Source organism: Hirundo rustica, chromosome 1 (genome assembly GCF_015227805.2).
Source record: "Hirundo rustica isolate bHirRus1 chromosome 1, bHirRus1.pri.v3, whole genome shotgun sequence".
Lineage (NCBI taxonomy): Eukaryota > Metazoa > Chordata > Aves > Passeriformes > Hirundinidae > Hirundo > Hirundo rustica.
In genome coordinates, this window is record NC_053450.1 from 84395250 (window position 1) to 84408582 (window position 13333).

At 39.2% G+C, this 13333-nt stretch overlaps 1 protein-coding gene across 1 annotated transcript in view; it reads left to right on the top strand.

Moving 5' to 3' along the window:
- The window catches only part of PHLPP1 (PH domain and leucine rich repeat protein phosphatase 1), a 136617-nt gene that overhangs the window by 70366 nt on the left and 52918 nt on the right, over window positions 1-13333 (top strand). The window contains exons 2-3 of the mRNA XM_040061814.1: window positions 2779-2975; window positions 4989-5114. Coding sequence (XP_039917748.1) covers window positions 2779-2975; window positions 4989-5114 — 323 coding nt within the window. The remainder of the gene's footprint in view (window positions 1-2778; window positions 2976-4988; window positions 5115-13333) is intronic.

A 13333-nucleotide genomic window follows, 5' to 3' on the forward strand; every position in this document is an offset into this window, starting at 1 on the left:
TTAACGTTCTTATTCCAGTAGTTTTCCAGTCAAATATGAAATTTGAGAGAAGATACAATTCATATCTGGCAGGAATACTAGTGATAGCTCTCTTCCAGTTTTTCTAGTAAACCTTTACTAATGATACTAATTGTTACTGTATCTTGTGACTTACAAACTCTGTGAATTTACATGAAATTTTAAGAACTACTTTTTAGAGACTTCTGAGTAGTTTTATAGGTCCAGCTGTGCCTAACATCATGTATCTGGTCCAGGAGAGTCTCATACTAGAAAGCAGATTTCTCAGGCATATGAATTTTTTTTTCCCCTGTAACTTTTTCCAAGACTAACTTTTCAGTACCCTTTGTGAAGTGTGAGTGCTTAGTGTGGAAATATTTTTACCACTAGACTAGGCATAATGCTACCACTAGACTAGATAATGCTACTACTTGATTGTTCCAGAAAGGTGTTGTGGTTCCTACCAAGCCTTTTGACTGCAGCACTGTAGCCAGAGCTTGTACTCTTTGCTATTCTCAATACTCCTGAAAAAATTCTGAGGTTTGGTGTTTTCCAGGACACAGGTCTGCCCATATTAAGTGCAAATTATGCCTTTGTTCCTGAATGTTCATCAGAGTTGCATTTGGTTATGTTGTAGGCTAACTGAGCTTGACTTCCCAGAGATGGAGGCTATGCCTTGTAGTCTTAAGGGATTTCTATCAGCAGTGTGTTCTGCTTTTCCGGGGAAGTTAGAGAGCACACAGTCAGAAAATAGACCGGGGAAGATGATCATAAAATGTAATTTTTAGAGGTGCAACTACACTCATCCCTGATGGCTATTCCTTATGCATTTGTGGTGTTAGTATTTACCAGACACTTTTTACTCCATTACAGAGATGTGGGTGTTCGCGTGTGTTAATTCTTTAATCAGTGCTCTGCAGCATGAAGCCTATCATTCTGCACAAGCCAGTTAAATTCTCAGTTATTTCAGGATCTAAATGTTTCATGTTCTAAATGTAATGTTCGATTCAGGTTTAGTGTTTATTAAGGCTGAGTTGCTCTAATTTTACTCACTTGTATTCTCTATCAGTTGTCTTGAGGCTTTGCATGGAACAGGCGTCCCATTTCCCTCTGTTAGGCAAAGAGTTAATCCACAGCTTCTGTGGTTTGATGTGAATTTGCTTGGCAGAGTAACTACTGCTTTCTTGGAGCACCTATTTTTGAATTTGATGCCGATACCTTGTGGGCATTAAAGTTTCAGTGTTTCAGCTTCAAGCAACAATGATGTTCCTGCGGATCCAAACCGGCAGACATTGGTAGCCTAAATGCTAGTGTTTATTAGAGCACAGCAAGGCTTGAGGGTAACTATGCCAAGTGTTGGCTCATTAAATTGGCAGGAGGATTCAAAAAGGCTGCTTTTAAAGATAAGGACAAGAATTGGTGCGGGCTAGGACTGAGGGAATGGAAGTGGGTAGGGCATGTGGTAGGTGTCTTCTATCTTTCTGTAGATAATTTGAAGGCAAGAGCAGACTCATTGAGACAAATGAGCTGTCATGCAAGCAGGAAAAATAGCAAGTTGAAGTAATAGCGTGCAGCATTTGTCACTGCTGGAGATCAGTAGGCACAGCTCTGAAATACCGGTGCTAGAATCAACTCTTTGCTTTTCTGGAGTCCTAAAAAGCTATTAATTCATTGTATTTAAGAATTTTGGTAAACATTTGTGCAGGAAAATTAGTGATTTATCTTTTATCATGATGGGGAAGCTACTTGAAGTTGACATACCCTTTGATTTGTTTATCCAGGGGAGCTCCCTCCCAAAGTTCACCAACACCGGTGTTCTTACATAAATGGTTTAACCTGAACATGATTAGCTCTTGTCTCTGTTTGCAAAATACTTAGATATATTTGGATGACTCAGGGCTGGACTGTTTAGGGTTTGGTAGGGTAACTTGGTGTAGATAAATCAGATTAGAATGAGTAAGTTGTGCTTCCCATTTACATCCTGAAAGAGCAGAGATGAGAGATGCTTGTCTTTGTGTTGCTGTCACTCATAATGTTTTTTGTAGAGCAGAATCTTATTCATAGATAGTAGAATCTGAGACATTTAAAGTAATTTATCAGAATTGGCCTAATCGGTCATTATGCTAATAATCTGAATTACTAAAAATAGTGAATTCATTGTAATACAGACAAAAGAACTTCACTCTTTCCGAATCTCTACTCAGACTAAAGCAGGGTCTTTGAGGGGTTTCATCTAGGTTGCACCTGCTAATGTGTAATGGCTGAGTATGCTGCCTCTGTTACGGGGTTTGGACTGAGCAATGGGCTGGGGAAGGTGGGACCTGTGTTCTTTGAGAAGCCTTTGAAGCTGTTTGAACCATGACCTGAAAGATGGCTAGAAGAGGCATGGAAATGCAAAGATACAGGTCAGCATGCGCTACATCACCCCCTCCTGCAGTTACCACATGCCATGTGAACTCAACAGGAACCAATTACTTATTGTTGCGGATGAACATTTGATTTCCAGGTCCTATAGAGAAGGTTGATACCATTAATTGGTGCTGCTATGATTATTGCAGATTATTTAATGTGATGTGCTCCTCATGATACCAACCTGTCATATTCTTTTACCTATGGAAGAAGACTGTACTGAAGCTTTATTAAATAAACTGCTTTCATGATTTTGAAGCTGTCATGCTGCAGTTTGTAGCTTGAAAAATTGCTGATCGAGTCTCAGGATGACTTGAGTGAAAGAGGCAAAGATTTTCTGTGATTAAGTGCATGCTTTTGTTTCTGTTTCAGGAAAGCCCCACAGCACTGGCAGCTCCGAACGGATTCAGCTCTCAGGAATGTACAATGTTCGAAAAGGGAAAATACATTTGCCAGTCAACAGATGGACAAGACGCCAAGCTATCCTTTGTGGAACATGCCTAATTGTCTCATCAGTAAAAGAAAGCCAGACTGGAAAGATGCATGTCCTCCCTTTAATTGGTGGAAAAGTAAGATATTTTATTTATTTGCTTGGTTAACAGGTATCTTTTTATGAAGAGGAGATTGCATCCAGTTAGGATGATTCTGAGTCTCAGAAAGCTTGTTTCTATAAATGGGATTTTCAAAGTATATAAATGACTTCTGATTATGGTCGGTCACATTTAACAATTTAGAAAGCTTGAATTAAAACTAGAAAGAAAAACAACCGATGCACAATCAGTGTCTTTTTCTTGTGTACAGTGTTAAGTGGTTTATATATGCAATAGCATACAGCCAAAAGATACGTGCAGGTCTGTTGCGATCGGTGCTGTTACTCGTCATCCAGGTTTTATCAATGCTGGGTTATTCTTAAATTCTGAAAATTAACAAATAAGGGCATGGGGGAGTGTTATTCTGAACATTGGGGGAGTTCTGAGTGTTCAGCATTGTATGAGTAGTGGTCTGTTGTAAGCTAACGGCAACAAACATTTTTCCTTCTGAAAAGCTGGAACTGAACTTTTTTCTGATAGATTACATCTACAACCTAGGAGTTCCAGACAGCACAAGAAAATTTATTTTTTTCCCATGGTGATGGTGACTGAACACTGGCATAGGGTACCCATATGGGTGATGGCATATCTATCACTCCTGGAGATACTTAAACACCATCTGAACATGGGCAACTGGCTTTAGGTGGACCTGCTTGAGCAGGGGATTGAACCAGATGACCTCTAGAGGTCCCTTCCTACCTTAACTCTTCTGTGAAACTGTAGTGAAGACAGTAAGACTACAACATCACTGTTTAAGCTTAAGTAGTGTTTCAGAAAACTATTACTGGCTTGTTTAGCTGAGGTAATGGGAAGAGACTCATCATCTTGAGGATGAATTTACACCTTAAGTAATCCTCCTTTATGTACTGGTAAGTTGAATTCTGAAGAGTTATTTGGAGATAAACAAGCTTCACAATATCATATATGAAGACTAGAGCTGATTCATTAATATTCTGTACTAACAGTGTGAAAAGTAGTGCTGCCTTCTACGAGCTGTTTTTCCTGCCTCTTTTGGGATTCTTCACATGATTCTCCAACTCTTCCTGGGAGATACTGAAGTAGAAACATTGTCCTCTTTTGGCTACAGTGTGTGAACTCCTGGGAGTGAATTGTATTCCTGGCTGTAGGTTGCTGGAAAGGACAGGATTAAGGTTCCCATTAGCCTTCTCTTTGAGATGAATATTCTTTTCCTCTCAATAGATTTCCTTTAATTTAAAAGAGAAAGGATTATGTACCATTTTAATTTCTTAATGTGGAATTTCTAAGTAGCTTTTGCACAGAAATGCCTTATGTGATGTAAAACATGCAGACTGTGTTAAGAAAGTTGACAACAAATTTTAAAAGAAAAGGATAACTAAGCTCAGAAAAATGTACTAAGGGCTTCTGCTGACAAAGCTTGGGAGGAGGGTGCTTGGCACAGAACTAAGTGTTTTTTAAATTATTGCTCAAAAAATATCCTTCCTCATCCCCATAAATACTCTGTACTTCCTGGTTTGCAAAGGCTTTCCAGAATGCTGTACTGAGACATTGAGACCATAAGTTGTGTGGGACTTCTCGTGTATGGTAGCAGAATGATGTATTCTGGGTGTTTTTCAGCAAGTTGAGAAATGCCAAAGAATTTAATTGGGCTGTAAGAGAAGCATTTTGTTAAGCCTGTTTTTAATAACCAGGGAGTATAAATTGTACTTTTTTAGGTTGCATAAAAACAGCCTTAAATGCGTTTCACTGGCAAACCTTTTATGGTGTTCAGTTTCTATTAAAATGTTTATATTCTTGGTGGCTTTCTCCATTAGTTCTGTCCTCCTTCTGTTCTCATTCCTGCTTGTGTAGATTTCCTGAATATTTGACAGCCAAGATCTAGCTTGAGTGTTTGAGATGGTTAATCCAGCTCTACTTGATGACATCCTCTTGGGCACACTTTAACTTTGCCTTGGGGAGTTTTGCAAAGAGAGTTTTGATTCTTGTTGACTCAGTTTTGTGTCTCTTCTGTAGGTGGAAGAAGTGAAAAAGCACCAGCACTGTTTAGCATTTAGCTCCTCTGGACCTCAAAGCCAGACCTACTACATTTGTTTCGATAACTTCACTGAATATCTGCGATGGCTGCGACAAGCATCAAAGGTGGGAATGCCGCTAACTCTAGTGTGAAAGGGATGCTCAGAGAGTTTCCCTCAGTTCAGTCTTCTCCATGCAGCAATACTGTCCCTCTTCTGGGTAGATTGCTAAGAACTGCTATTAGTGCTGTTACTGTTGTGTGGAAATACTCAATCTGAGAACTCTTGGTAACAGGAAATAAGGAGGTGAATTTTTCAGCGTTTACACTAAGAATTCTTTCTACTGAAGTTGTGTATGCAAACTGCTGTACTGAGCTTCTTCCATTTTCTTATCAGCTGGATGGATCTATTGAGGTCATTATAACAAAAAGGATGACAAATATAACTGTCAATGTTTCAGTTTAAAACCTTTTTAAAATTCATTCCTTGCACAGAACCTAAATATTAAATTGCTAGAAAAAGGATTTTTTTTCCTGCTTTGAAGTTGCTGTACCTCTCTCTAGTTTAATAACTATTTAATTTTTGGGTTATTTGTAATAAGCAAATAATTTTCTGTCAGTGAAAAAAGGTTACTAACTAAAACCTTTGTAAAGCAAATTTTATACTGGGCTTAGAACACAATTAATTATAGGAATTTAGGGCCTGCATTATTTCATTTAACTCTTCAGTTCCACTTATGTTGTTGAAAAGTGTTTCTGCAGTTGTCTGTTTTATCTCTTTATCCCTGCCAGTTTTTTGCTAAAGCCTTATATATCATGAACCATTATGGTTTTCATACTTTTTACAATGGAGTATTTTTTGCTGCGCTGTCAACATGCTCTCTTTGGTTTTGTAGCTGGACCTGAACTGTTCATTAGTTCCATACTTGATAGGATTCTCCATGCTCTTTACTAGTTTTATGTAGCAGTACTTAGAGACACTCATGTAGCACTAGATCTGTTTTGGGTTTAGATTGTAATAATGTGTTATCCAGCTAATTGCCAATGATATTGCCTAGGTTGTGGGCTTTTTTAAGAGGCTTGATTATATGTCAAACTTTCTTCAGACAGTAACTATTGCACTTTCTATCACATGCCTCATTTTAAATGTCTTTCAGGGATTTTTTTTCTGGTAAATTTTAAAATTCTTTAAAAAGAAGTTATTCTGGCATATCTGCTTAGGTCTGTTGAGCCTCAAGGTGGAAATCCCCAAGGCATGTTTTATGACATGGTGAGGCACGGTCTGTCAGGTTTTTGAATTCTTGCCTCTTTTGGGCTGTCTCTAGGACAGTATTGTTCTTTCATCTCCAGAGAGTTTGACATAAGATAAATGAAAGGCAAATCTAATGAGTGAGGAAAACAGTGGAAAACAATGAACTTCAGAGCTGGAGATAAATGGCCAGAAAGCCCCTCTGAATTACTGGTGGCATAAGCTTGTTCTGTGCCATGCTGTGCTTCTCTCTTTCTCTCTGGTTCAACCAAATGACTAACAGCATCGGGATGATAGCCAGGATGAGAACATATCCCCATGCACTCATGATAACCTCCCATTTTATGTAAGTGGAGAAAGAAAATACATAGTTTCAAGTGTCTTTTCGGATTGTCAGAAGTGAAGAAACTCTCTCTGCTATTCTTTTGGCTGGTGAAACATGCTTCGAGGAAAAATACAGGCATTTTCCCCAGCCCCCGAACCTTGGCATTCTGTGTTCATGGATTTTCAAACAGTACTTTGTCACTTCAAGTTGGTTTTTTTGATGTTTGAGGTTCCTGTCCTGAGACTGAAAAACAGAGACAAGCATGATTGTATGCAAGGCAGTTGTGTGGGAAGTGCTGCACAGTGTCTGAAGAACAGCAACAGGGAAACTCGTAACGCTGTAACTCAGACTTCCTCCAGCTGGTGCTGTTTGTGTCAAAGTGCTTAATTGTAAGGTGTACCACACCTCATTTACATGTATAAAGAAATGAGAAAAGTTGAATCTTCAGCTCTGTAGTTCAGGCAAACTAACATTCTTAATGCTGGAAAAATACCCCAACATTTATATGAGGTGTTCTGCCTCGGGTGTTTGGAAACCAGTGAAGTTCAAAGCTGCTGAAATATTCATGCTAACCAAGAAAAGACTGTGTAAAGCACTGTGTTTCTAAAAGCAGGGAGGTTTAGGAAGGGATGTATTTATGGCTCTGAAACTTAGCTTCTGGTTGCTTGCTATGGGCTAGGTCACATGATGCTTACAGAGTCTTCCCTAATACTGGTGTTTTATATAGTACTTACACTTTTGTGAGTTTTTATGAATATTTAACACTATTTTAAATGTAAATGTTGTTTACTGGCATTTGTTTTGAAAGTGACATTTTTGTTAACTTATATTCAGTGGTAGTTCTTCAGAGTAGTTCTTCTCCGGTGTCCTCCTGATATGTGCTGCTGAGAACTGAGGCTTCTGACTCTTCCTTAGTGTAATGAAAGCTTTAATGATAAATTTTAATGCAGAAGGAAATCCCTGGTAAAACATTTCATTAAAATTGCTTAATTCAATTTTTAACTAAGAAAAAAAATTTCACGTCTATCTTTTGTATACTTCAGAAGAGCTAGAAGATGATGTTATTTTAACTTTTAAATAACAAGCTCAATCTTGAAAAGAGACTTGCAAAGAATGCTTGCTCTGCAGTCTTTCTCCCCACAGAATATTGGCAATGTTGACTTTTTAGTGTTGTTTCAGAATGAGACAAATCCTAACGCATCACTCCTGCAATAAATATGTGTATGCTAGAAAAGATTTGAATTCATGTTTGCAGAGGCTGGGGTTTAATTTAATTAAAAATAAGCACTGCTCCTTGTATGATCAGATTCATTCTAACAGTGGAATCTATTATAGCCGAGACGGCTCTTGTGCTCTACCTCTGTACATTTTTGGAAGGTGAATAGCTGTTGGGATTGGTTTTCCTGTATGTATGTGTCCTGAGGTGAACAGAACTTCTGTTTTCAGGACAGACTAGAATTATTGCACAAATACTGACCTGAATATCTAAGTTGGTGACATACTTACTCCAAATAGGTCACTTTTAGGTACACTGATTTAGCCTCAAACAGAATATTTTTAAAAGCTGGAGATGTGTCTTGTTCATTAATATCGATAGTTCTGTACCACAGTGCATTTCTTTCCTTTTACTTTCCAAAAACTGGAGGCCTAATTAAGGAAGCTTAAAAGGAAAACAACAGCAACAGATTTGGTCCTTTGTGATCTAATGCATTCGTTCTCTTGCCAAATGTTGAAAAATAAGCTTATGCAACTGGGAAGGGGGAGCAGAGGGGAAGGAAAGGAACATCTTCACAGCTTTAAAGAATTTTGTCTGCATAAAGTTATCATGATGGTTCTGGAACTGGCATAATTACTTGCACAGCAAATCTGCCACTATTTGCTACTTGAATGTCAAATGCAGAAGGACAGGGCAAAGAACGTGTGTTTAACGGTGAGGAGGACGTGATGAAGGCGTTCCTCATTTGCCACTTCCAAAAGCAAAAAAGCTACACCCTTAATGTAGAAGAGAGAGAGGTGTTACGCATACAGTGGTAGGGAGTGGTGGGACTTGCTGTTGTGAGGCTTTTATTTGGGATGTGGTCTATTGTTGGATGCTTCTAACAGGTAAACCTAATCATTTTTCAACACATGAAATTTCTGTCATGATTATTGCCTGTGATTCATGACATGGATGGTTTGGCTGGAGTATAAAAGGATTAGCAGTCCTCTATGTTCCAAGGCATGCAGTTAAAATCGGATGTCAAGGTCTGCCTCAGAAATTCAGTATTGCAGAGCTTATGTCAGGATGCATTACAGAATTTTATTTTCTTGGAAATGGTGTGCCCCAGGCATCCCCAGGCATGCTGGGATGAGTTACCTGACCCCACAGGACTTCTCCCCTCTTGGCTGCAGGAGAGCAGGAAGCATGTCAACAGCTTCATGTGATTATTTCCTGCTTTAGTGCTTGGTTTAGAGGGGCAGGTAGAGGAAGAGATGTGATGAGGGACAAGGTCCCTACAATAGTGCATATCTGTGTTGGTAGGGAGAGATGTACAAGCACAGAGCCTTGTGTGCCTGCACACCATTGACCAGAGTTGGACAGCTGTGGCTGGGAGTAAGTTGTGTGGGGCTTAGGTGCCTACACACAAAAGAGTCCTGCTGTTGAAAATTCAAGAAATGTCCAAAAAGAGGATTTAAGACCTATGAAATTTAAGAGTTTTCTCTGGTGTGCTTTTATATTTTCCTCTCCCTGTTTCAGTCACCTCTTTTGAAATCTGTAGTGGAAGTGTGTGGTGTTCCAAACAACTGTAGCCTGTGAAAAAGGAGACTAAATGATGATGTCAGTGTACATTATGTTTAAAACATGGTAAAAATAGCAAGAATAGGAAATTCAACTGAGAAGGGCGTGCTGCCATGTTGGCCTTATTCCTTTCATGTCAGTTCAGAATGCTGTCTTCATACATTTATTTGCACTGTGAAGCTAGCAGAAAATAAGAACAGATTAGAATTTAGCTTATACTATATGAGTAAGTAATGCAGGAGCCTCTACAGCTGTAGTCTCCACCTTTCCTCAACTTGTATAGAGATCTACCTGAAGCAGCAGTACAAAATTACTGGTTTTGCTTTTTTTCTCTAAAGTTATTTAGTTTTGACCATCTGGCTTAGTCTTCTAATTACTTTTTTCAGTACAAATTTGACAACTGTGTATACAGAGACTGATGTAAAAGGGGAATATGAGTCCTATAAAGAGGACAAAGCTGATCTATAATTCTAGTGCTATGATATTTATTTTTAATGAGGAGAATAGGTTTGATTTCTGACTGCATACTTGGTGCTACAGACTATGTTTATATATATAAATTCTACAGAATTCAGAAATTAATTCCTGACCTTGGCTGCAGTTCTGCAAAAATATTACCAAAATAGGAGACCAAGGTGGTTAGCTTTTGGATGTGTTTTACAGAAACTGTGCTGAGGAAATGCAGTGAGCAACAATTGAGCATTACTGCTAAAGATGTACCTGCTTTTCAGCTGTGCTTCATCCACCTTTGAGACAGGGATAGATCATCAACCGCGGGACTGCTTTTTCCTTCCTCACATAAAATTCTGCTCATTAATTAAATGGGAAATAAGGCATATCCACTTGTGCATATAGCTTCATCTTTATTTCAGGTGCTCTCAGATGTTAGCGTTTGGCTTTCTCCTGTCAGGCGTGGTCAACCAGGAAAAGTTGTGTGATAAACTTTCACACCAGCTTCATTGTGGAACACAGACTTTGCAGTGCTTTTTAATACAAAATACAACTTCCAGTCTGTAAAGAAGGCTTGAAGCCACTAGTCTCATGATTAATTAGCCCTACATTGTATTTGCCTTGGCTTGTCCTCTAGGTGATTGACCTATTTCATATTGTATTTCTGGATACTGTAATGAGCTGTCTTCATAGACAGAGTTCATCATTGTGCTGATTTTTATTACCAAGCTTCAGTTGTTTCTGGAGGCATTAGAGACAGGCTTTTCTAATGCTTATTGGTCAAAATGGGCTCAGAATACCTTTTTGCAGAGCTTTGATGACAGAGCAGCACCAACATTGAGCGTAGGGAAAAATCATATACAGGGATAAAGCAGTTTATTTTAAGTGTTTTGGGATGTTATTTGTTGCAGTGCTGACAATTCATATCTTTATATCACTGGATGCACTGTCTCTTCTTCATTAAGTGTCTGTTAAGCCCCCTAAGCAATGGGTAACCTTCTTTTGGAGGAATACTGTGGAGAACTTTCCTTTCCATGCGATTCAAATTTCTAGATTAGTATTGTTGATTTTACCTTTTGCTGTTGGTTATCACCTATGATCATTCTACGGGGAGTGACTGTAGGCAACTGTAGGCAACAGACTGACTATTTGTGTTGCAGTTGGGAGTTTCTGACATTTCCTTTTAGCTTTGTAGTCTTAGTCTATGTGTTTGAATGTACCATTCAAATCTGTGATTCTGGGCTGCCTCGTTTTATGGGTGCTGGGGACAGGTTGGAGGTCAGGAACGTGCTGGTTGGTCACTGAGAAGATGACCATGAAGTAGTTGGTTTGTTTCTTATGCCAGTTGAGCTTGGAGGCTGGAAATCAAGTCTTTATTCTAATATGACCTAAAAATTAGTTCAGTGTACTGCCAGCATCAGTGGGCATCTTTTGACAATGGCTTTTAACCAAAGCTTGTTTTCTTTGGGAATAACAGTTTGGGTGTCTTCACACTTGAGACTAAGCAGCACCATTAGCCTCCTAGAAAAGTTGATTCAACATCTAGTCAAGAAAAGAGAACCCAGAAGTATTTTCTCATTTTTCTGTGGGTCATTTTTTGAGCTGATCCTTACTTCCTTACAGGAAATAAGATGACTCTAAGTTTAGTACAAGGAAACCATTTTTTCCCCCTAATACCATAAAATGACAATGTTGAGATAATGCTTTCGCTAAAAATAGATCCCTAAAAATAAACCCACAGCTTCCTTTTGGTGGTGATTACAAATACTCAAACACAAACAAACCTCTGGTTTCCCTGTGGAACTTGACTTCCTTTTCTCTGTGTGCGCGAAGTCTTCAGTATTTGGGACTGTTGCTCTGAAGTCACTTCTGGTCATTCTTGCTGCTGGTGGCTTCTTATCATCTCAAGTTTGAAAGCAGAAGATTGGGCAAAACAAACTTCAAGCCAATTTTGTTGCTCTTTTGATAATAACACTTGAAAGCATTCCTCCTCCTCTTTCCCTGCAAAGCCTAGTCTTTTGTGCCTTTTGTTATTAGAGGTTAGTTGACATTTTGGAAATGAACTGTGTGTTTCAGTGTAGTCAGTTTCTCTTAATGGTTCAGGAGGGAAGCCTGGTATTTTGTCTCAGCTGATTAATTTTGCATGTCTAAACAGTTTAGCTGATTTTAAAGTGTAATGGTGACTTCAAGCTCTTAATTTATGTTTTTGAGAAATTATAGTTTCACGGTTGTGTGTGTTGTTGTTGTTGTTGTTGTTTTTCCCCTTTCTTTTGCTGGAATTTGGAGAATTTGTGGTTCTTGTTTTGGGCTTGCTCCCTTCCAGTTAGTAATGGTTATTGAAGTATTGTAGCCAAGAGTGAGAACAGAAAACTAGGTATCGCTCACACATCTGGAGTAGCATTCAAGTACTGTCTTTTGAAGCCTCTAAATCATGTTCTGGTATTATTGAAGCTGAATTTGTGCAGCTCTTGCACAAATACGGGAAAGCATCACCTGGAAGCTCAGTGAGGTGTTGCATATGTTACCTTTTAAGGTGTGTTCAATCCAGAAGGATCCCAAAGTGTTTTCAGTAATCACTGGAAGTGGGAGAATGAGTGTAATGTTGCTCTTAATGAATCTCAGGGGAACCAAGTGTCTGCAGTGAGCATTTCCCGTTAGATGGGAGGAGATTGCAGGGACTGACATATTGCGCAGTATTTTGGTACGTGTAAGGTGATAATGGAGTTGGTCTTGAAACTGAATGGCTGTAACACTGAAAACCCTTCCAAGCAAAGTCTAGCAGCAAGGAAGAAAAGAGAGGTATTATTAGCAAAACCTAAATTTAGGGACATTTACTCTCCTTAGGCCTCTTTTGTAGTCAGTGGAGAAGGATTAAAGTCTCCAAGGAGAAGAGAGAATGAGTGCTGGAGACGAGTTTTAGGCCGCAGGCCAGTAGAGCTATATCCATGATGATTTATATGACAAAACACTTGGTCCAGAAGGCCTGAGTCACAGTGGAATAATAGCATGAAAAGAGTTAATCTCAGTGTAGAATTAACCCATATGATACAACTGTGTCAAAAAACTTAGATCAGAAATTGAGGACCTAGCAAAAATCTCCTGCTTAACACAAACAAAAAACCCCTACCACTCCCTCTATGTGGGACTGGGGAGACTCGGATGAGTGAACTTCCAATGTAAGTCTTACTGGCAAGAGTCTGAAAACTGTAGTATATATATAACCATAGGATGGTTTGAGTTGGTAGAGACCTTAAAGATTACCTTGTTCCAAAATCCCCACTGTGGGCAGGAACACCTTCAGGTAGACCAGGTTGCTCAAAGCCCCATACACTCTGACCTTAACACTTCCAGGGACAGGGCATCCGCAGCGTCTCTGAGCAACTTCGAGACTTTGTGGTCTTCCTCTGGACATGCTTTAAAAAGTTCTCATCTTTATTGTGTCAGAGACCTTAGACCTGGATGCAGCATTTCAAGTGGGGTCTCACAAGGGCAGAGTGGAAGGGGAGGATCATCTCCCTTGCCCTCCTGGCCTCGTCTCTTTTCA